Source organism: Conger conger, chromosome 8 (assembly GCF_963514075.1).
Source record: "Conger conger chromosome 8, fConCon1.1, whole genome shotgun sequence".
In the NCBI taxonomy this organism is placed as follows: domain Eukaryota; kingdom Metazoa; phylum Chordata; class Actinopteri; order Anguilliformes; family Congridae; genus Conger; species Conger conger.
Genome location: NC_083767.1, coordinates 51,310,854 through 51,333,419, shown reverse-complemented (window position 1 = coordinate 51,333,419; position 22,566 = coordinate 51,310,854). Strand labels below are relative to the sequence as shown.

At 44.5% G+C, this 22,566-nt stretch overlaps 1 protein-coding gene across 8 annotated transcripts in view; it reads left to right on the top strand.

The window, feature by feature from the left end:
* Window positions 1–138: 138 nt before the first annotated feature.
* si:ch211-272n13.3 (ankyrin repeat domain-containing protein 26) overlaps window positions 139–22,566 on the top strand; it is a 28,966-nt gene continuing 6,538 nt past the window's right edge. For 2 of the 8 annotated variants that reach the window (XR_009709333.1, XM_061250956.1), the window contains exons 1-35: window positions 139–277; window positions 1,827–2,120; window positions 3,131–3,245; window positions 3,721–3,894; window positions 4,362–4,468; window positions 4,716–4,853; window positions 5,230–5,366; window positions 5,676–5,711; window positions 6,216–6,252; window positions 6,343–6,412; window positions 6,505–6,565; window positions 6,710–6,894; window positions 9,203–9,392; window positions 9,593–9,654; window positions 10,554–10,650; window positions 11,440–11,544; window positions 11,912–11,940; window positions 12,031–12,106; window positions 12,447–12,491; window positions 12,799–13,050; window positions 13,423–13,524; window positions 13,693–13,766; window positions 14,370–15,311; window positions 16,654–16,874; window positions 17,126–17,287; window positions 17,569–17,599; window positions 17,686–17,827; window positions 17,969–18,182; window positions 18,589–18,772; window positions 19,201–19,347; window positions 19,654–20,622; window positions 21,096–21,311; window positions 21,407–21,582; window positions 21,845–21,938; window positions 22,334–22,360. Coding sequence is in view for 7 of the 8 variants with exons in the window: in XM_061250956.1 (XP_061106940.1) it covers window positions 1,918–2,120; window positions 3,131–3,245; window positions 3,721–3,894; window positions 4,362–4,468; window positions 4,716–4,853; window positions 5,230–5,366; window positions 5,676–5,711; window positions 6,216–6,252; window positions 6,343–6,412; window positions 6,505–6,565; window positions 6,710–6,894; window positions 9,203–9,392; window positions 9,593–9,654; window positions 10,554–10,650; window positions 11,440–11,544; window positions 11,912–11,940; window positions 12,031–12,106; window positions 12,447–12,491; window positions 12,799–13,050; window positions 13,423–13,524; window positions 13,693–13,766; window positions 14,370–15,311; window positions 16,654–16,874; window positions 17,126–17,287; window positions 17,569–17,599; window positions 17,686–17,827; window positions 17,969–18,182; window positions 18,589–18,772; window positions 19,201–19,347; window positions 19,654–20,622; window positions 21,096–21,311; window positions 21,407–21,582; window positions 21,845–21,938; window positions 22,334–22,360 (5,820 nt within the window). In the remaining variant the exon portion in view is untranslated. The remainder of the gene's footprint in view (window positions 278–1,826; window positions 2,121–3,130; window positions 3,246–3,720; window positions 3,895–4,361; window positions 4,469–4,715; window positions 4,854–5,229; window positions 5,367–5,675; window positions 5,712–6,215; window positions 6,253–6,342; window positions 6,413–6,504; window positions 6,566–6,709; window positions 6,895–9,202; window positions 9,393–9,592; window positions 9,655–10,553; window positions 10,651–11,439; window positions 11,545–11,911; window positions 11,941–12,030; window positions 12,107–12,446; window positions 12,492–12,798; window positions 13,051–13,422; window positions 13,525–13,692; window positions 13,767–14,369; window positions 15,312–16,653; window positions 16,875–17,125; window positions 17,288–17,568; window positions 17,600–17,685; window positions 17,828–17,968; window positions 18,183–18,588; window positions 18,773–19,200; window positions 19,348–19,653; window positions 20,623–21,095; window positions 21,312–21,406; window positions 21,583–21,844; window positions 21,939–22,333; window positions 22,361–22,566) is intronic. The other 6 variants (XM_061250962.1, XM_061250957.1, XM_061250961.1 and 3 more) reach the window with 4 other exon arrangements.

The window sequence follows — 22,566 nt, the reverse complement described above, 5'->3', positions numbered from 1 at the left end:
AACGAAAACGTTTTTTGTTACTTGTCGTTCATTGGATGGGTTAGGAATTCTCTTTTTGTAGCTGAAATGTGATTGGCCTTGGCAGAAGAGCCAGCAAACAAGCTATGTTGTCCATGTGCAATGTGCTGTCTGCTGAGCCTTTTGGTTGGTCATTAGTAGCTAGAAAGAAAATTGTTACTTGCTAGCATACAAATAAATGAGATAAAATCGCAACGTTAATGGAATTGCGTAGTTGGTTTGGGAGCTAGTTTACAAAGTGGAAACTGACCAATGAATGGTAATACATTTAATATTTTTTATTCGCTAATGTATACATTCCATGTCGTTAATTTAGTGGTGTCCATTCAATAACTTAAGTTGGCTAGCTAACAACACATAACTTTACTCTTGCTGTTTGCAAACGTAATTTAGAGCTATGTCCATCGTTAACTGTTGGCCAAGTTGTTGTAGCTAGCTGCGTTACGTTAGATATCTAGCTATGGATAATTGCTTAAATATAACATGTAAGGTCCATAATGAGCACATTATTAGCTAGCTAATTAGCTACTACGGAGTTAGTGGTAATCGTTAACTTAACTGACAGCACTCCAAGTGAAGTGTCTTTGGTAAATTAGCTCTAGACAGGACACCTAACTTGACACGAACGGTAACGTTATGTTAGCTTATTTGACTTACGTTAACGTTAAGTTATCTTTATTTATTTGCGATTAGCTACCTAGATAAAAAATAACTAACGTTAAGAAAGAAGCTAAATTTACTTAGCCTGCTAAGTAATCATCGTTGTCTGAAATTTTAACTTAGCTAATATACTGTTAGCTAGCTATTTGGTTGCTAATAATAATATCTCTGCAGAAAATGAAAGCGCAAGTCTTGCCACGTAATTATCCCAACTGACTACTAAAGTAGCTAGCTAATGCAAGATGGCTTGCTTGCCGGTATCGATGTTAGTCTACATTTTTAAAATGTGACCATTAAGTTGTCTTGCGTGCTAGCTAGCTAGCTACCTGTGTAAGTTGCTGTTAGCTAGCTTTGAATGTCGCGGTTGAAGGTGACGCTGTGGTAGAAGCTAAGGTTAGCTAGCTAGTTCCTTACGTTAGCGCCCAGCTATCGTAACTTAAAATTCTAGAAAATTAGCTTTTCAATTCATGATGATACCTGCATAAGTGTTACGTAAAATATAAACATGAATCAAGATATAAGGTAACGTTAACGACCATTTTATTTTATCTAGCCTAATCTAGTTAACCGTAGCTCTGTTTTCAGATGAGCGCGGGTGGTTGCCTTGGTTACAGCCTATACCTTCAGCTTGTTGCGCTCCTGCAGCGGTCTGTGTTTACTGGCTAGCTAGAGGCTGGGAACAGAAGACTGACGCTCCATCACTGTGAAACAACATGAATACCGTTAATACAAAATGCGCATAAACTGTTCTTTCAGATAGTCCGTCATTATAAGGTAAGGGCGACAAGTGTAATATGAGGTACATTTCGTAATTGGCAACTAGCTAACATTAGCTAAATAACCAACAATCTTATAAACTAACGTTACGCTAGTTGTCTAGCTAGCTAGGTCTCCTGTGACATTTCGAGTAACGTTATGTTAGTCAACATAACCTGCTTGTTGCCCGCAAGCTTCTATAGGAGGCTGATGTTGACAATCGGTAGCAAGCTACCTATGTTATGTTATTTGATTTCTTTGCGGATGTCAAACACTGTTTGACAAACACTTGGAATTTATTGATCCATTTAGCAAACCAGGTGGTTTGGCTCTACGGTGACATCACACCAGCTAACAAGCTAGCTTTATCCGCTTTGCACGTTTATTTTTAGGAATGGAAAAGACTCCTGAGGTAATCATCGGACGGCCCCCGAGTGCCACGACCAGCCTCCCGAGCTGCGCCCTGCAACACAACCAGACACAATGAAGAAAATATTCAGCTTCGCCAAGAAAAAGAAGGGGTTCTCTCCTAATTCGTCTGACACGGGCAGCGTGCTGTCGGTCGGATATGAGATTAAGGAGAAAGATTTAAGCAAGGTCCATAAAGCCGCATCTTCTGGCGATCTTTGCAAGCTGAAACAACTCGCGAAGAAGAATGATTTAAGTCAGTTGGATAAAGAAAACCGGTAAGGCAAGTTTCGCTTTCACATGGACAAACATATTTATCTGATCAGATGTACCATAACCTTCACCTGCATTTATTTAAGTTACACAGGGTAATGTATATTTTGGGATTGGCCTGTCGATGCATGGAGATGCTGAGGAATCAGAGTATGGCATATGAATGAGGTTGTTATTTGTTGTTATCATAGACATTGTAGTTGCACCCACATACTATTTTGGGACCTTTATGTGATGCATATTTTAGTTGATGGAAAGGCAACAAACTGAAAGAAACGAGGTTGTCCAGATAAAGAGGTTTTGATGTCACTCTGCTTAATGTAACAATGTATTTGGGTAATATGTTTGCTCAATCAAACAAAATGCCAGAATTCTCTTCATGTTTGTGCAGGAATTAGTTGACATTCTTGTGGTGCTGAAGATTTGTGTAAATGATAATTAGCTTAAGTAATAAGCATACTGTGCACCACACTTGGAATAATATCGTATGTCAGGGGTAATTTTTCCATTACCATCACTAAAATGAGTAGACCAGGCCTACCAGTAGCTTGGTTACTTGGTGATTGTTGGTGTCCTTAAGTTTCAAAGCAGATCCTATTACTTTTGGAGTGTTTGCACATGTAAGAGGAGCAGTTGCATCTGTTCAGAAAATGGGAGGCTTTCGTTAACAAAGAGTAATCCTTTTCTGCGGGTAGTCACAACACTGGTATGTGTGAGTTTTTCAGAGCAAAAGTGATTTTTTTATGACGGTGGAAATGCACGCTGGCATTTCCGGATACTCACAGTTCTTCACCCCTGAGGCACTGTATCAATTATCACATTGTTGTAGTGCAACAGCCATCATCAATAGGTCCTTGGTGGTGCTCCTGATGGTACATAATTGCATATTGTATTCCAACAAATGTGACTGTATATTGTAATGTCATGCTTAGGAACTCTGAAGCAAAGGCTTAGCTTTCTTACATTCAAAATGAGCAACTGTGAGCATAATCTATATAATAATAATGTGTTTCAGAACGCCTCTACACATTGCCTGTGCTAATGGACATGTTGAGCTTGTGCAGTTCCTGGTGGAGAGCAAAGCCAAACTGAACCTATGTGACAATCAAAACAGATCACCGTTAATGAAGGTGATATAACAGTGAATTTGTTGTTATACCTGTTTAGCAGTACCTAAACTTAGGCTACATCTCTACATTAATGATTTTTTTATCTTTGAGACCTGGTTGTCGATAATTTATTCAGTTTTTGATTTGTAATTTCTGAAAAAAGCATGTGCAAATCAAAAGCTGTTTTGTCTTTCTTTCATTGATTTTCTCAGGTTTATGTGTTATTGGTGGATGTTTATACTTTGTCTTGATAACTAGAGACCAAAAACACTCTTCCTTTTCTACTCTTTTTGAATACCTAATAATGCTCACACGTAAATCCTTTTCACAGCTTCGGCTGTCGATTTGAGAGAGTGCAGACAAGCACGTCCTGTCCACCGAAGCATGTTGTTTCCACTGCTTCTTTTAACGCTGCAGTCACCAAATTGGACAGACGTGAATCTGAGTATTTGTTGTGCAGACTCGTATTAACAGACGGTGTTGTGTCCACCTGCAGGCAGTGCAGTGCCAGCAGGAGCGCTGTGTGATCACCCTTCTGGAGCACAATGCTGACCCCAACCTGGTGGACATCAATGGGAACACAGCCTTGCACCTGGCTGCCCTCATCCCCTCTATCTACATGGCTGGGCAGCTCCTGGAGCATGAAGCCAACGCCAATGCACAGAACAAGGTTAGTCCTGCTCCAGCCACATGGTGTGACAACAGTCAGTACACACTGCATCAGCCTGCAGGAACACCAGCAGGATATCTGCCTTTATTGGGGATGGATGGGGACAGAATGAAAGGAGAAGACGCAAATATGGTTCAGGATATGTGTCCATATGTTGCATGCATGATTAAGAGTTCTGACCTCTGTCAACAATTAACTTTCACAAATGGAGCAATACTTGCTTTTCTAATAATTATCCTCCTTTAAAAGTGTAAGCAAGTATTATGTTTGTATTTATCGTCTTTCCCCTTTGATTGCAAAATTGCAAATATCTCCTGCTATTGACTGAACATACCATAAAATTCTAAATAAATGTATAAAAATGTGGAGGAAAATGTGCCATCTCTCATATTTTTATTTCATTTACCTGGACTTTCGTTCTTTCATCCTGTTTGGATTTGGTTATCATGCTGGACTTCTGCATTCAGGATGGTTGCACCCCTCTGACCCTGGCTGTGACTGAGAACCATGTGGACATGGCAGAGTTCCTTTTGAAGGAGGGAGGAGATGTGAATGTGCCTGACCAGGGCAAGAGGTGAGATGCTCAGCTGCAGCAGAAGCGCTGAGGTGCAGAATTGATGGCTGGCTTTCAGTTACACCTAGCAAATAAAAACGTGTGCACTCCTCTGCTGACCTCTCCTGATTGAGGACCACAATGGAAATAAGCCTTCTGGGCTTTATTTTGAATAAATCCTCTATCGTTTAAAATGTTTGCATAGATGGTCTATCTATGTATTTTGATCATCAAAATAAATCCCTGTCATCATCATTGTCTGATTTAGGACGTCTTTGATCATTGCTGCTTGTAACGGCCACATCAGCATGGTGCGCCTGCTGTTGCTCTACAATGCCGATGTAACAATAAAGGATGACAACGGGTGGACGTCTGATGACTATGCTGTGATGAACGGTCACCATGGGTAAGTAGTCTGCCAGAAATGGGCACAAGATACATTAAATATATCGATCATTTCCTGAAGGAGACCAGATCAGTCCAAATGCTACTCATGCATTGAGGAAAATGGCTAGTGCTGTTTAATTTTACATGATCTGAGAATCTCTTCAACTGAAACATTTAAATATTTAACCTGGCCCAACCCTTTTTGGTGCCGTGGTCATGATACAGACGGATGTGCTAGTCAAAGTCTTTTTGATGCATTGCATCAATGCAGGCAGTTTTCAGTTTTCACAGCTATATTATATTTTATGGAAAGTGAAATACTCAGCCATAGAGTAAAGATTATTTTCTAAACATTGTGCATAATGTTCCTTGGCTTATGCCTTTTTGTCTTTCAGATGTTCTCATCTGATAATTGAACACGGAACAAGGGGGAAGACTCAGCCATCGCCTTCGCATTTTGCTCCTGCCGGCAAGAAGCGGGCGGCCATATTGGGTGGTCCTGCCCTTGGAGGACCAGCCACTGACAGAGAAGGTGAGCACTTGGATGTGATATAATTTTCTTTCTTTATTTATTTATTTTATATTTTTTTTAACGAGCAAAAATGCATTATTCAACCACCAAACACTTGGATTTGCACAGTGGAGTACTACTGTGCCTAATGTTGTTCCTGAAAGCTAAACTGTTTCAATTATCACATCACCAGTCCTATTTATTTGTCTCAGTGTAACTAAACAAATGTACTTATGGTACTCATGGTTTCTGTTCTCCATTACTGTGAATGTTCATTGTGATTTGGCTTTCATCTACCCCCCTCATGCATTTCCACCTGACTGGATCTAGATCTGCAGCTGTCAGGAGCAGCTGAAGCAGGGAAAGGTATCACCAACTGTTACGGTCATAGATCTATGAGTACTAGGTTGGAGAGTCTGTGATGCATTTTGATATGTTCTGTCCAGTAGGGAGTCAGGGCAGATTCCAAAACGGATTCCAAGAAAGTGTACTTGATATTCTAAACCTGTTTTAATCAAAGCAGCTCCAGTCATGGATTTAAGACCATTCCTGTCGAAAAAGATGTCCCTGCTCCCATGTATAGGGGTTTTGCTATGTGGTACATCCAGTCTTGTCATTGTAAATCTCTGGCTTGCTGTATTCTCAGATCAATGCAATGTGGTGCATCTCACTGTGGCTGTCGCCATCGTTAGCTCTCCACATAATTAGAACAATACAATTCGACCTCTGTGGTTGAAGAGTCAAATAATGGAATTTAGTTTTGTTTTACTGGTTTTGGAAATGCCTCTTCAGTGCCCTCGTCCTTCCCACAGTAGAATTGTTTCCATAACATCCTCAAAATATTTAACGTTACATTTCCCCCCCCTCCAGTTGATGAAGACGAGTCACAAGCAGAATCTATCAGTAGGTAAGGGAAGCTTCTCATCTTTCTTCCCTGTATTTAGCGCAACATTTGTCTGTTCTCTTCCTTACCGTTTATTCTCATATTTTTACCTAGAGCATCAAATAGAGGCGGCGGTGATTCATGGCCTTCTTCAGATGAAGATGAGTTAGACTTCAGCCCAAAGGTACGGTATCTCTAAGTACACTAGGCGCTCTGACTCATCTGTGTAGTCATTGCTTTCCGACAGCTTAGATTTGTTCTCTGTTTTATTTACAGAAACCACAAAAGCCAAACCTAAAGAAACTACTGAGTGTCTCACAAAAGGGGAGGACTGATGGTAACTATTAGACATGTGCAATATAATGACAATTCCTGAAACTGTAACTAACTACATTAAAATGGTGTGCTATTTTTTGGCTGTGTAATGACGCTGTGCTTTCCTCTGCATAGTTCACGTGTAATCTGTTCCCCTGCCCTGTAGTGATAGCGGATGTGGATAGATCCTCGAGTGAATGCCAGTCCGAGCAGGAGAGTGAGGGTGGCGCCCAGAGAGACTCCTCCCTCCCCGTGGCTTTACCCCTGACCGCCCTCCCCAAACCAGCATCCCTATCTCCCCAATCCTCTTACAAACCTCCAACCTCCACCCCTCCCAGCCGCTGTAAAAAGGTAACATTTGTGTATGGTTACTCGGATGAGGAGTCTTTCTAACACCCTTTTGTTTTCCCCTTCTGCCTTTCCCCATCACTTTTTCTGGGTTTATTAAGAGGGAGGGCTTTCAGAGGTGGCTTTCACCAAGAAACCAAGAGGTAACTCACAGGACGAGGGGGAAAGTGATAGCCCAGATGGACCGGAAGAAGAGGAATTTGACAGCGAAGATGAGGAAGAGGAAGATGAAGATGAGGATGATGATGACAATGAGGAAGAAGAGGAAGAAGAGGAGGATGAGGAGGATGATGACATTGAAGAAAGTGAAGGAGATGAAGAAGTGGAAGAGGAGCAGGATGATGATGAAGAGGAGGAGGAGGATGGTATGGAGGAGAATGATGTTGCCCTGGCTCACATCAGGACCAATGCTGTTGTTGATGAAGAGTTGCTCAAACCTGTCACAGCAGGAGTTGATGCTGAAGGTGGTATTGAAGAGGAAGCTGACATGGAACAGCTGCTGGCTGAAGGCCATGACCAGCACCAGTCTGCAGCAGCCACTGAGCAAGCAGTTGTGACTGAAGAGCAGGAAGCCATGGAAAATGTGATTCATGCAGGAAGCAGAAATGATAACAGCGATGAAGATGAGGTGGTTTCCAAAAATATGACCAATCGGGCTGATAATAGCACCCAAGGAATCCTGGACTTTGGAGAAGATTGTGTTGTGTCAGCCATCAGAGTCGAGTCAGGGTTTTCAGATGAAGAGGAAGATCTTGGGACTAAAGAGATTATAGATACAGAACCAGAGGTACTGCCTCAGCAGGGCTTGAAGCTTCTGGGGGGAAAGGCAGAGGAGCCCACTTCTCCTGATATGTCTTGGGGGGATGATGAGAGTGATATATCATATCAGAAAGAGTCTGATTCCCCAGAAGTACGTAAGAGTCCTCCTCTGCAAACTGGCCTTACCCCATGTGGGAAAACACCACAGGAGCTGGTCTCTCCTGACGTGAGAGATAAGGAGGGCATTGAAAACACGTCAAGCCATGAAGAGGTTAAAGCAAGCATGTCACCAGTGCTGACAGAACTAAAGACACCCATTCAAAAAAGCTCAGATAAGGCTTTGCTTGGAAAAGAGGAAAATGAGCACACATCAACTGTTGATTCTTGGGGAGAGAAAAAGAGTATTGGCGTGAGAGCTTCAGGTCAACATGATTACATTTCAATGTCTGGATCTCATGGAAAGGCAAAGACACTGGCTCAGAACACTGCAGGCACAAAACCTTTGGCTAAAAATAGAGATCAACCTTCCTCTACCAAGTTGTCTTGGGGAGATGAAAGTGATGAGGATAATGAAGGTTCCAGTCGTAATGACAAAGCTTTGGAGACACAGCCTACAGCAGTGATTAGATCCAAAGCCAGTGATTCATGGGATTCAGATGAGGAAGATTTGAAGAACGAGCACTTCCAGCCTGCTGGAAAAGTTTCAGAGGAGCAGGAGAGCAGTGTTCCTGTGTCACTGATTATCGGCCATTATGAAGGCCTTCATGAGCCAGGAGGCAAATTTGACAAAACTTCAAAAAGATGTCCAGGTAGCAAAAGGGGTCATGGCATCCATGATGAAGAAGACTCTGACCTAGGCAGTGGAACGAGTAGGCAGCAGGCAGGCGAGGAAATGGGAAAAGGTTTTCAAACTGCTTTGGGCAACTCCGTCGAGAAGTTGGAAAGGTGCCACAAGGCAAGGAATGAACAAAACATGGAAGAACTAACAGAAAAGGCTTATGGTGAAGATGCAGCTTCTAAGGTCATAAATTTGAATCGGGGTATGCAGCCTAAAAGTTCAATGGTTGCTGCAGGTTCTAGTAAGACAAAGGAGGAGAGGGTGGAATCCCATTGCATGAGTGCCGAGGGGGAGTCTGATATTGATTGGGGGGATGAAGTTTCCGGTCATGAGCAGATACCTCGGACTGCCATTGATGACGTTGAGCTTGATCCACCTGGGGAAGAACCCCCACACTTTCAAGAGGGCGGGCAAAAGGTCACTGAAGATAAACAAGCTGCACATTTTAAAGGTTCTAATACAGGAGTATCTAAGGTAGGACAGATGTAGTAGATGATGGTAGCAGGCACTGTTGATAAATTAAGCACATGCATAAGAAAGTAGATGCACTTGAAATTTTCCATTTATTCATAGTTTGGTTTTATTAATTCATATGACAACCTGACAGACAGTGTGAAGCCATTTAATCCTGAGATCTGAGGAGCGACATTATTTCTCAACTCTGTTCTGTAACGATCATTTTCCAGTCATACTCAATAATTTTCTCTCAAATAGGATAACATTTCCACTGAAGATGATGAAGATGATGAGGATGAAGATGAAGACAATGCTGAAGAAACCAAAGACGATGATGATGAAGAGGATGATGGAGAGGTTCCTGATATTAATACATGTGCTCAGGATGGTCAGAAGTCATCTGTTGCTGCTAGTGTAACTAGTGAACCTTCTAAAGATGTCAAAAGAGGTGAGATATTCACAAATTTCCCAATATTCTGGACTCAACCTAATTGTTTATATTTGTATGAAACCATGGGTAACTTTTAGCACTGAATGAAGACCAGAAACACAATATTCTCTATATAAAACTCTTTTCAACTTTTTGAGATTCCACAAGAGAATGTCACATAATGTGGCCAGCACTGAATGTCCCAAAATGTTCCACAGATTTCCTGTCAGAGTTGGGTCTGGAGGGAGGGGATGAGGAGGACTCGCCCTGGGACTCTGAGGTGGGACAGAATCATTGCAGCACAGATCTGTTCATTTATATGTGTTTGTTTATATGGAGCTGCTCTTTACCAAAAAGGAGACAGATGGCCAATAATATTCAATGAGTGTAATGTTAACCTAACAAACAACTATTTTGTATTATAACTCCATTGTCACTCTAGTTTAACTGTACTTCCCTCTAGGGTTTTCAAAGCACTTTACCCTTACATGTGATGTAATGTAACTGAAGAAAGTACCACTTGACAGATAATCTGTCTGTTACAGCTATAACTATGACATTATTCAAATGTTATGGTAAATGGTTGGAATTTATATAGCACCTTTATCCAAAGCGCTGTACAATTGATGCTTCTCATTCACCCATTCATACACACACTCACACACCAATGGCGATTGGCTGCCATGCAAGGCACCAACCAGCTCGTCAGGAGCATTTAGGGGTTAGGTGTCTTGCTCAGGGACACTTCGACGCAGCCCGGGCGGGGGATCGAACCCTCCAACTGCCAGACGACTGCTCTTACTGCCTGAGCCATGTAGCCCCATTATCACAGGGGATCAGGGGAACTGTAGTGTAAGTCTTTAGTCGTTAAATATATGTGTGTCACAAAAGCACGTGGAATATGCACTTTCAGTAAACTATTACCCTTGAAGGCAACACACATTGTGTTTGGATGGTGCCAGTCGATCCATCAGAGTATTATTGCCCTGCATTCTATTTGCATAAACACTGGCGGACAGTGGTTTGTATGAGCTTCACCATACTATATCAATTCAGAGGTTATGGTGATCAGATCTTAATTGGTGCTTGGTAGGGCAGATCCCAGTTTAGGGAACCAAGATCAGAGTGTGCAGGTGTTCAGGTTGTTTAAGTGGACGCTGCTGTTATTTTTTCATACAGTCTGGCTCTGACAGTCCAGGGAAACTGCATGTTGTGGCCCACTCCCCCGTAAAGACACACAAAGTGATGGCCAGCATTTCAGAGGAGAACAATGAAGGTAATTGCATCAGTCTCTGTTTCAGCTGTATAAGATCAGAAAAACTATAAAGCACTAGTCAGTACTTACGCTTGTAGATTTTGCCTTGGAATCATCTCAGTAAAGCCATTTCACGCTTTTAAGAATTGGTAGCCTATCCACCCTCTTTGATGTAGTACTTTGCAAATAGACTTTATGTAATAAATGCCTTAAGTAAGCTGCTGATAATAGACATGAATGTTTTGTACATTATATGTACAGCCTGAATGAAATTAGTTTAAAGATTTGCTTATTAAATGGACATTGGTCAAGTATACCAGTTTTTGTATTCATTTGGCTGGTTTTGTAGTATAATGTATAATCCTGCATACCTAACCCCAGAACATAATGAATTATCATCTGGAAAAATAGCTCAAATGTGTGGTGCAATGATCTTAAAAGATTAAGGAAGATTAAGTACTTTAAAAGTACAGAAAGAACTAAAGAAAAACTAAAGGAAAGCATTGTAATTGTTAATAACATTATGATTTATAGTGTTGTTTTGATGAACATAAATTATTTAAATGGACAGAATTATATTTTTATAGTTAGTTTCGTTATGTTAAGTCAACTTTTCTAAATATTTCATTATTTGTATTCCTAGTTTTTTACATATACAAAATACCTCCTGTCCCAACATGGTTGGATATTCAGGATTATACTGTACATACAATATTGCAGTAGATCAGGCTCAGTGTCTTTGAAAAGTATGTTAAAGAAATCTTACCAGCAGACTTTTAACATAATTTTATATCAAATTCCTTTCCGTAGACCTGTTTTACATTCCTTCTTTCTTAAGAGGATCAAGAAACTGTAGGATGGCTTATCTAGAGACTCCCAGGAGATTAGTGAGGATGGGAGACCTTTCAGCACTGGGTATGGACACTGCCTCCCAAGGGGCAGAGTCAATCCAACATGATCGCCATTACCATACTGACCATGACCCGACTGTGCTGTGACCAGCTGCATGCAGGGCTCCGTGGTAGCCTCCTGCTTCCCATTAACCCCTTCTGTGCTGGTCTGTCCCATAACCGCCCTGTCCTCTGAGCCCTAACCACGTGTTCACCTGCATGTAGGGGGAACTCGATGTTCTGGCACGGCTTCATCACCCATTGGCATGAATCCGTAATCTGCAGTCCTGCACATATGCATGTCTGAATGCAAGAAGTGTAATAGTCAATTTAAAAATGTAGAGTCATTTAAAAAATGTTATCTTTTTGCCATTTTTTTTGTAATCCTCCAGCTTTGCAAGACGACGGTTTGGAAAAGAAGGTACGTTCATCTCTCTGCCTTTTAGAAGGGTTTTGCTTATCAGTACCAAACCAGTTGGAGTGAAATCCTGTGTTGTTTTGTGCTTTACAGCCTGTATTAAAAGCCCAGCCAGCCCCTATCTTATCCAAACCAGCTGAACCTAAAGACGTTGCTGTCGAAAACACAGGTAATCACCGTTTTAATGTTGCACCGGACAAGATCAATCGAGCCCACAAAAGGTTAAAGCAGAATTAGGACTGTGGAGTGTGACATGAATTCACCGCACACCTCATCCAGCTGGAATACACTGGTGTCAATTTGGGCCCCGATACTAAGTGTGTATTGCCGCATACAGATGTGGCTTTTATTGCTGATTTGGGGCACTTGTAGCTGCGATCTAAACATAGCCATATTCTTTCAATTTCAGTACACTTTAAGGCCTGTATTTTCTTGTATTTTTGCGACTGTTGTTTCACTATTGTTTGTCTGTTGTACCCAACCTTTGTTTTATTTATTTTTTCTAACAGATTTAATGGAAGAACTAGGTTTGGATGATGCTGATGATCTGGAGGGTAATATGCTCTTTTCCACAGTCATTCATCATATGTCATTCACATTCGATTTTCCAATCGCATGCTGTTGGGCTTACACACTTCCAACTTGTTTTTTCACTTTCCAACAAAACAAGTCACAGGTATCCAACCTGTCAGTGTAGGCCCTGACATGTGGATAGATGGATAAACAAATAAACAAGTAAATAATGAAGTAGCTGTAGTGTGTCAATGCAGACTGGTCACTTTCCTGTCTGCCTGAAGGAGTAACTGGTTCTTTGAAACAATTAGACGCTTGTTGTGACGCAGTCTCTTCCACACCTTGCAGATGCTTCAGACTGGGACACTGCAAGCACCGCCAGCAAGAACATCCCTAAGCGCAAACTGGCGTCGCCCTTAGGAGAAGAGCCAAGCGTCAGGCAACCTGTGGCTCCAAGCAAAGACCAGGGCCCCCCCAGCCCCACTGCCCAAACCCCTCCACTGCCCAGTCCTCGATCCTCTAACCCCAGCACAACCCTGCAGCCTCAACCGCATCCCCGTGGCAGAAAACCTCTACCTGTGAAAGCAGAGAGCGAGGAAGGTACTGCTGCCTTGTCCCCATAACAGTGCTTAGGGTGGTGCAAATCTGTCACTCGGTTTTCATACAGACAGCTAGGAGTGACTCCAGGTAAAATTATATAAGTTGGTGTTCATTGTTTGTTCATGTAAATATTACCATTACAATTCCGAATAACCCCCACCCCCAAAAAAATTAAAATAAAGATAGTCAGGATGGACAGGTGGGGAGACACGGAAACTAAAATGGCACTGGTTGTGTTGAACCTTGACACCCCTAGTAACATTTCTGATTTACATATATATTTAAATGGTAATATTTACATTTAAAATGTAATTGTATTTCAAATGTATATTTGTATATTTAAATTGTATACAAATGGTTTTTCTTTTTCAGATTCTGACTGGGATTCAGAAAGTGGAACTCCTGCCTCTAGTCCAAGGAAGTCTGGAAAACTGCAGCCAAATATGCCTGAAGACAAAGCCATATCTAAACCAGGTGAGTGCAGATGTGAAGTTATTGTTGAACTTGCGTTGGTGAGCATCCTTTAAAAAAAGGTTAAGGATTTGAAAAAGTAAAACAGATAGTGCAGGACAGACGAGAAGCCCAATATGGCTGGCCTAAGGATATTTGCTGAGCAATAAGACAACTAAACTTTGCCATCAGACACCCTGCCAAGTCCACATCAGCTCAGTCCTGAGGATGGAGGGGGCACGGAGTCAAAGGAGGAGCTACACAAGGTTGGATTCAGTTTCTTCATCTTTATCTCCTGGTTATAGGGTCCTTTACATTTCTATCCATTTCTACTCATTTTAGTGTCCCCTACAACACCCTATGCTGGTTTCCACAGCCACACAGTCTCAGTCCCTGCCTTTTTACCTCTCAGTATGACAGGGCCAGGATTTATTCTGCTTTTAGCAGCTGAGGCTAGACAGAGACATTATTCAATTTAATTTAAACTTTATTTCAGACTCGGAGTCCAGATGAAAGGCAAGACATAACATACAATTTAACTCATCCAATATTGTTTAATTAAAGGGCAGTGTGGCACTACCTAGTTATAAGTTCTACTTTAATAATATCCAATGTAAAATTAAATGAGGCTTTACTGAACAATTTGTAATGTACCTTGTTTGATATTTGGTCTCTGGACGTTTGGTAACATGGTGAGCCTAGATGAGTTGAAAGAAAGGTTCTTGCCATCATACAATTCCTTTGTTCAATGGTTTTAGAGCAATTTGAATGAAGACATACTATGTGCATATGGCATTTGGGAGATTTTTGTGTTCTTGCCTTTTTATGTAGATTTTGCTGTATTTCTTTGTCCATTCGCACTGTCAAAGGAGAAGCATGGCATAGATACCTCGGGTTCAGATGTGAGTAACCCTACCCACATCGTCCCTGGGGAGTCGCACAGTCATGCGACTCAGGAGGAAGAGGGCATCAGGACAGGAGATAAGGCTAGCGTGCCATGGGAAAAGCGCTATGAGAAGATATGGGTGGAGATTGAGAAAAGGGAGGTGAAATCGCAGTTCAAGAGTGTTGCGGCCGAGCTAAAGGAGAAGTTTGGGGAAATGGAGAAGGAAGTCATAGACCTCACCGTTGTCGCAAGCAGGGGAGAGGATGAGGATGAGCAAAAGGAGGAAGACATTCCATTCCCAACCGCAGAGGAAGAATCCAGTGAGGAAGAGGAGGTGATTCAGCCTCCTGCCAGAGCGAAGAGCTTAGCCCTGCTGCCAATTCCTGAGCAGAGAGAATCGGGGCTGGAGGACTCGAGTACGGAGCCAGCTGAGAGCCCTCAGGTGGAGAGAAGAGCACTGCTACAGACTGGCTCCCCGCAAGACCCTTGCAGTGCTGACAGCAGCCAGCAGGGGGAGCCTGACCACATCACAAACAACCAAGAGAACAAGCAAATTCCTGTTCTGCAGCTAGCAGGAAGTGATCTCAAGGACGATGACACTAACCTTGATGTTGATGCTGGGAACTGCGGCGAATGCAGAACTCCACTCCACTCTGACAAAAGCTCCATCAGTGAACCCGAACTCCAGCCCAGCAAGGAGACCAAGCCCTGTGCAACCACACAGAGAACACACAAAGAATCCGAGGTAGAGGAGGAAGACTCTGAAAGAAGCCTGAGCCCCTCCCTCCACACCAACCCCTCAGCCTCCCTGCGCTACTCTGACGAAGAGCTGGAGGAGGATCGGCACAGGTTCCAGCGCGAGGTAGGGAAGCTAAGGGTGGTGTTCCTGGATTTGGAGAAGGAGAAGTCGCAGCTGCGGAAAGAGGTAGAGGACTGTGAACCCCACTCCCATAGCTCTCCACTGCATTCCCACCCCATACTTCTGTCGCTGTCTGTGAGAAAGGACCCAAACAAAGACCCACATTTCCATCTTCTTTTCTAATTCATCAAGAACATTCATGTTGTCAGCCTCCGTGGCTTCCCCTCACCTTCTTCTTGTATGTCTATTTTCTTGGTTGTCCCATTTCCACCGTCAGTTCACACTCTAAAGTCTTGCGCCATCTTTGCAATGACTGCTTTATTTTCATTGGCCTCCAGAGGACCCGTCTGTGGCTACGTCCTGTGCTGCTGTTTGACCGTTCTCATCACCTTTCTCGTCACTCTGTGGTCCCGCCCATCACCCCATGATGTTCCTTCACATCATGAGATTTCTCCTGTCACCGTGTGGTATCTCTGATACCATATTGTCTCTCATCCATGTCATTTCCCCTTGAGGCTTCTTCAGACTTGTGGCAACTTGACCTTCTCTTACATGTTCGCACTTAATAGGGTCTCCGTCTGTACGGACTTTCTGGTAGCCCTGTTTAACCCTGAGTTCATACTAATAATAGTACACATTTCTGATGGTCTCATGGGCCTTTTTTTCCACATATCAATTTCAGCGTGTCATATAGTTAGCTGAAAGTGTGTTCTTTGTCTGTAGAAAGCTTCTTACAGTGAATGCCATTGCATGTGCGGTGTGGGAAAAGTTTGTGGGGGATGGTTAAAAACATGTAATGCATGCTTAATTTAGCTTTTTAAAGTGCACTGCAGTTTTTTGGTCTGAGCCTTATTCATCTTTTGCTGGGTATACCAAGCTAAAGATGTCTTGTGTTTGCCCTTTGTGTGTAATTAAACCTTCTTTTATTTAAAAAGAATAACTTCTGTCATAATGTGTGATAACCAGATTTTCTGTGTGTGGGATAAGTGTTTTTGTTATTTGTGTGTTCTTTGCATGTTCCTTCAAACCAGTAGTATGTCCATTAAACAGAAACTAAAGATTTTTGTCCATATTGGCCAATAATTTCATAACATGGAAATAATGCTATTAATATAACGAAATATAATTATAACACATTTATAATAATAACTTTTTATTTGCTTAATATCTGATGGAGTTATCTTTTTTCTGAGTTCACATGTTCTGCCATTTTAAAATCTTGCTGGCCTAGATAATATTTTTTGTATTTGCTTGTTTTCTGTTTTTGGATAATGTTATATCAGGTTGGAGTAGATTTACTCACTGGCTCTGAAGCCTGTTTTTGTCCCTTGTTGAAGTCACTTTGCCCTTTCCATATCTTTCTGAAGTGTCTGTGAGCTCCTTGCAAACATTCCCTGTGTACTTTCAGGTTGGCTTGGAGAAGAAAAACGTTATTTCTGTGGTGCAAAGACCAGGTGGATTGTGGGACGTTGAAGGACCAAGCAGACAGTCTGTGCACGAGTCTCAGGAGGTGAGGCCTCCTCAGACCAGCCAAAGACCGCAGCTGAGTGAAAAGGGAACTGGGGTGACTCCAAAGGACGAGACTAGGGACAGTCGTCCTCAAGGGGATTCCTCTAAAAGTCCAAAGAGGTACACGTCCAATCTGTATCATTGCATCTCATCAGCCATGCTTTCAAGTCATCTAGTCTCTTGTGTGCATCGCTTCACAACCTGCACTAGATACTGCTTCACTGTGTTCTCAATCTGTGCCAGTAAGCATGGCGGTGGCCAGAGGGGCTTGTTGGCTGGTTGGGTGTTCGGTGTCGGGTGTGGGTGTGGCCCCTTGTTGAGGAATACCCAGTGGAAGCTGCACTGTTAACGTGAGGTCTGTGATCTTTTAGCGGCAGCACGGTCTTGGAGCAGGAAGGCGACGGTGTAGATACAGGTGAAAGGATCACCCAGCGGCCCCCGTCTGGGCCCCGGCAGGCTGCCCACACTAATGGAGACCCTCTCTCTGTGTTTGACGATAGTACTGTCAGTGAGGTGTCTGAGGATGATGGAAGGTATATATGCAGTATGTCATACTCACTCTGGTGAACTTTGCTAATGTCAGCTGAGTAATGGTGGTGGAATCTGGCCTTTTTTCATATTTATATGCCCCCCCCACCTTTCGTGACTGTTAGTTTGCTTGTATGTTGCATTTTAAGTTTCATGGTAAAAGTATACTGCATTATACCATCGCATGAATATAAATCATCGTCTTTCCATGCTGCTGAAAGAATGCCCTTTGAGTGAGAAATTAAATTACCAATAACCAAATGTTTTTTGCATTTTTCTTTTGTAGGTTTGCAGCCGCAGGAAATTGTAGAAGCAAGGTAAATATCATGACATTAGGTACACAAGGTATTACACGAGATGAGGCTGTGTTGTGTGAGCCCAGGTTGTGTTGTGAACCTTGCAGGGGGACAGTGAGAGGGAAATGGCAGATGATCTGGATGAGCTCACTCAGTCCTCGGACACTCCCACCGAGGATGAGTTCTCCCCCACCTCAGGGTACCGCAACGCCTCCCTTCTCATCCAGCAGCTCGATTCCTCCTCAGTCGGTAAGTTGGGTGAATGCGAGCAAGTCTGACTGTTAAAGGACTGCAGAGGAGGATCAGGACATCCTTGTTTTGGGATGATGGACAGATTCCTGCAGCTGATTGGTAGGACTCGTTGTGTACGATTAACCCCTTCCTCCCCAGACTCTGTGAGCATGGTGAAACTGCAGAACATGTTCCACGAATACGAGCGGACCATCCAGAGAGAGAGGGGGCGCTACAGTCTGCTGGCAGACAAGGTGTCCCGGCTGGAGAAAGACCGGGCCGAGCTGAGGCGGGCCGTGGAGGAGACCCGGGAGGGCAGGTCTGCCCTGGAGCGCAGACAGGTGGAGCTGGAGACCGACATGAACAACCTCAAGTACGATCTTTCACTTCACATTTAAATCAGAACCGCTGTGGTGGAAAGTCCCGGGGCCAGAACCTAGTCCTGCCATATGTTGCTTCTACCCGTGGATGCAACTGATTTCAGCTATTTATTCTACCTCCTGCCTGAGGAATTATGGTAATTAGGAAATCCATGTGATTGGAACAAAGTACTGCGGAGGACTTTTACTTTCTGGAACCGGATTTCACACCTCTGGTAGCATCTGCAAATGCTTTTACCCTCCACGGATGAATGCTGTTCTAACATATGGTGACACATCTAACTGTGCTATGTACAAGAAATAGTATGCGGTTTCCGCATGTGGTTTAGTGTACCGGTCGGGTTAAGGCAATGGAGGAAGGCGCTCTGATTCCTGCTGCTCACACCCCGCTCCCTGCAGGTTTGCACTGAAGCAGGAGCAGGAGAAGCACAGGAATGCGGCCATGCTGTACGAGAAGAGCCGGGAGCAGCTTCGTAAGAAGGAGGAGCAGCAGCGGTCCGAGGCAGAGGAGCGGCAGAGGATGGAGCTGGCCATGAGGAACCTGGAGCTGGAGAAGAGAACGCTCACCATCAACCTGAAGCAGGTCCGCCAGTCCTCAGGCTCCTGCTCTTCTTTTCATTGCAAAAACCCAAAATATGTCAATCTCGAGTATTTTCATCTTATTTAGACTGAAATTATTTCTATTACTTTTTCTTCTAAATAAGACAAAAATATTTGCCTATAGAGTAAGACATTTTCACTTGTCAAGCAAATGGTAACTTAAAACAAGTTACTTGAGCTTACTTATTTTCTACTTAATAATTTAATTCTCATCACAAGGCTAAAACACTTAAGGCAGCATTCATGTGTTTGCCCCATCATGCATTGATAATCACCATCCCAGTACACCGTAACATTTACACTGTAATACTTACGCTCACTTTCCTGAGTAGACAAAATGGCTGCTCCATGGTGTAGTGTATTGTATTGTTGTCCATTGTGTAGTAATGCCGTGGTGTGTTGGTGTGACAGCTGGAAGAGGACCGCAGCGAGGCCCAGCGGATGCTGAACCAGGAGCGCAGTGCCCGGGCTCTGCAGGAGGGCGTGCTCAACTCCCATCTGCGCAAACAGAAGGAGATCGAGGAGGAGAACCGCAGGAACTTCAACAAGAGCACCGAGGTAAACGCTGTCCCTGATGGTCGTAGAGCCTGCAGTCAAACACCCGCCCTGTTTCTACAGACAGATGAACTGACAGCATACAGAGGATGAAAGTGACAGGGCTATAGCCAAAACCAAAGTCATTGGTTAATCGAGTCTGGTTCAAGACCACGGTGTCAAGGACAAGGCTGCATTCAAGACCAAGCCATGATTCAAAACTGCCATTATACTGGCTGCGCAAAACATGCATCTGGAAATATCTTCTCCGTATTCTCTCCATATTTCTATTGAAATATGTTTCATGTTTCCGTGTCGTGTGCTGTACAGGCCATGTCCCAGCTGTCGGAGGCCAGTGACCGGGAGCGGGAGCTGATGCAGCAGAGCCGCAGCCTGCAGGAGGAGGTGACGTCCCTGCAGCTGGAGCTGGACCGCTCGCGCGCCCACAGCCGGCAGGAGGAGGGCCGGCTCTCCGAGGAGAGCGAGGTCCTGCGGGAGAGGCTGGAGGACGTGCGGCAGGAGCTGAAGGTCAGCGAGGAGGCCCTGGCGCAGACCGTCTTCCAGTGCAACGGCCAGCTGAGCGCCCTGAAGGCCGAGGCCTCCGTGGCAGCCGCCAAGCTGGAGCACGAGCGGCAGGCCCGCGAGAAGCTGGAGGCGGAGGCGGAGACTGCCCGGGCGCGGCTGACCTCCGCGCTGCGGGAGGTGGAGCACAGCCAGGCGGGGAGGGCCGAGGCCGAGAGAGCCCTGCAGAGGGAGCGCGACGACTGGCAGCGGGCGCAGGAGAAGCGGGACGGCGAGGCGGCAGGGCAGCGGGAGACCATCCACGGCCTCTCCCAGCGTCTGGGCAAGGCCGAGGCCAAGGCCAACAGCCTGGAGAACGAGTGCCACCGCTCGGCCCTGGCCCTCACCGAGAAGACCCTGCTGCTGGAGACGGTGGAGCGGGAGCGCGAGCAGGCCCAGGCCCGGCTGAAGGAGCAGGACGCCGCCCTGCTGGCCGAGAGGGAGCAGCGCAGCAAGGCGGGCGCCCGGCAGGAGGCCCTGCAGGAGCGGCTGGGCCAGGCGCAGAGCGAGAACATGCTGCTCCGGCAGCAGCTGGAGGAGGCGCACGGCCGGGGCGCGGTGAAGGAGCGGGCGGTGGCCGACGCGCAGGAACGCTTCGGAGACATGCTGGCCCAGCTGCGGTCCGACAGCGACGGCCGCGTGCACATGGTGGAGGAACGGAGCCGGGAGCTGGCGGACAAGAACGCGGAGCTCCGCGAGCAGGTCCGCAAGCAGGAGCACGAGAGCGCAGAGAGAGAGGTAGCGTTACGGCCAATGGCTGCTTTACACACAGCCAGGTTTTTTTGGTCGTTTTTCAGTTCGCAGTAGTGTCATTACTTGTGTTACTTGTTCGCTAGGATGATATTTCTGCTAGTTTCGTCTGGCTATGTAAGCTGTTTATTGCTAAAATAGTTTTAGACATAACATCCATTGTCATATTTATCAAATTGGCCCTAGTCCTTACCTTTGTTATCTTAGCACTTGAAGCTGTACTTCCTTCTAGGGTCTTTCAGCACACTTGTTCCTGGTGGTGGGTATGCACTTTGCACTTTGTTGTACATCGCTCTGGATAAGAGCACCTCTGAAGACTCATAAACATCTCCAACTCAGAAGAAGATTATTACTACTACAAACAACGTTTCACAGCTTAACACTTAATGGTAGCAACTTTAATTTCTTACCAAAATTCCCTCTATGTGTCTGAAAAGCCCTTTACTGTGTGTTCTCTTCAGCACTGTTCTGAGTCTCCCAGTGTAAGTCACTGCCCTGAATGCTCCTCTGTTCTCTGGTGGAAGGCCAAACTGAGGCAGCTGCAGCAGGAGCTGGCCGACTCGCTGAAGAAGCTGTCCATGTCCGAGGCCTCGCTGGAAGTCAACACCCGTTACCGCAGCGACCTGGAGGAAGAGAAGGTGCGTCTGCAGAAGGAGATGGACAGGCTGAAGGGAAAGGTAGGTGTTGCGGTGCTGGCGGGCAGACCCCGGGGGGTGTGACGTGCAGTAAGCAGGACGCCATGGCTCAGGGTGCTGATGGTGTCTATCTCCAGCTGCAGGACGGCGAGGAGCAGTACGTCCAGTCCGAACGCCGCGTCCACAGCTTGAAGAGCGCCCTGGACGACAAAGAGCGAGAGGTCATCGCCTCGGCTCAGAAACTGCAGGAGGTCCTGTCGGCTTCCTCGGTGGCCGAAAAAACGACCAAGCAGCTGGAGGAGGCAGTACAGCGGTACATACACGCATGACCATACATCCTTTTACACTGAGCTGTCATTAGCACGCACTAAACCACACATCCTCTCCTACTGAAATATCCAAACCACAGAAAACCTCGGAACCATTCTCATAGCTACGTATCCTGTTTAATTGAGCCATCAAAAATACAGGTATTGTTGGCCTGGGCCTATTGGTCAGCTTTACCTGAGCCGTGCTGGATGTGTTTATGTAGCAATGGCAACTCTTCACAACTTTGTATGTGTCTGTCTCTGCAGTATGGAGATCGAGAACGCTCGGCTAGAGGCCACAGCGAAGCAGCAGATCAACAGGATCGAGGTGCTACAGAAAGGAGCCCAGGAGGCTGCACTGGTGAGCTTTTCTCACCGTCAACGACCCGTCCGTCATCCAACAGCCTCAGTGACTGAAAAGCACAATTCACTTTAACCCACTAATCATTGCCCATTTTTTGTTTCAGCATAAAGGCAGCACCATATCAGCAGGGTGTTAAATATATTCAGATTACCATTGTCGTGTGAAGTGACTTAATTTGTAAGATAATGCCTGCAGCACTTCGCTGCTTTTTCCCCACATAGAACTTGTCATATGCAGTTTAACATGTAGCTTTCAAGTGAGAACTTTTGTTTAAATGACATTAACTTAAATAATGAATGGAATCTTGTTAAAAAATTAATAATAAACCTAATAAAATATATGATAATAAAGCAATAAAAATGTAATGAATGAGGAATTTAATCTTTTTACAGCCATCAGAGTCTTCACCTGGCGGAATGGTTGGTATTTAGGATGTTGATGTGATGCTAGCAGTTCTTTTAGTCATCTCTTTCTGAAACTTCCTGAAAATAGTATGGGGTTAATATATTTGAGGGATTGTTCTGCTAATAAATTCAAATGAGAAATCCTTGAACTTTCGGGTGTGAAATGCTAGACTGCATTAATTTCAAAGACATTATTTGAAATGGTGCAAGTAGTTTAAATG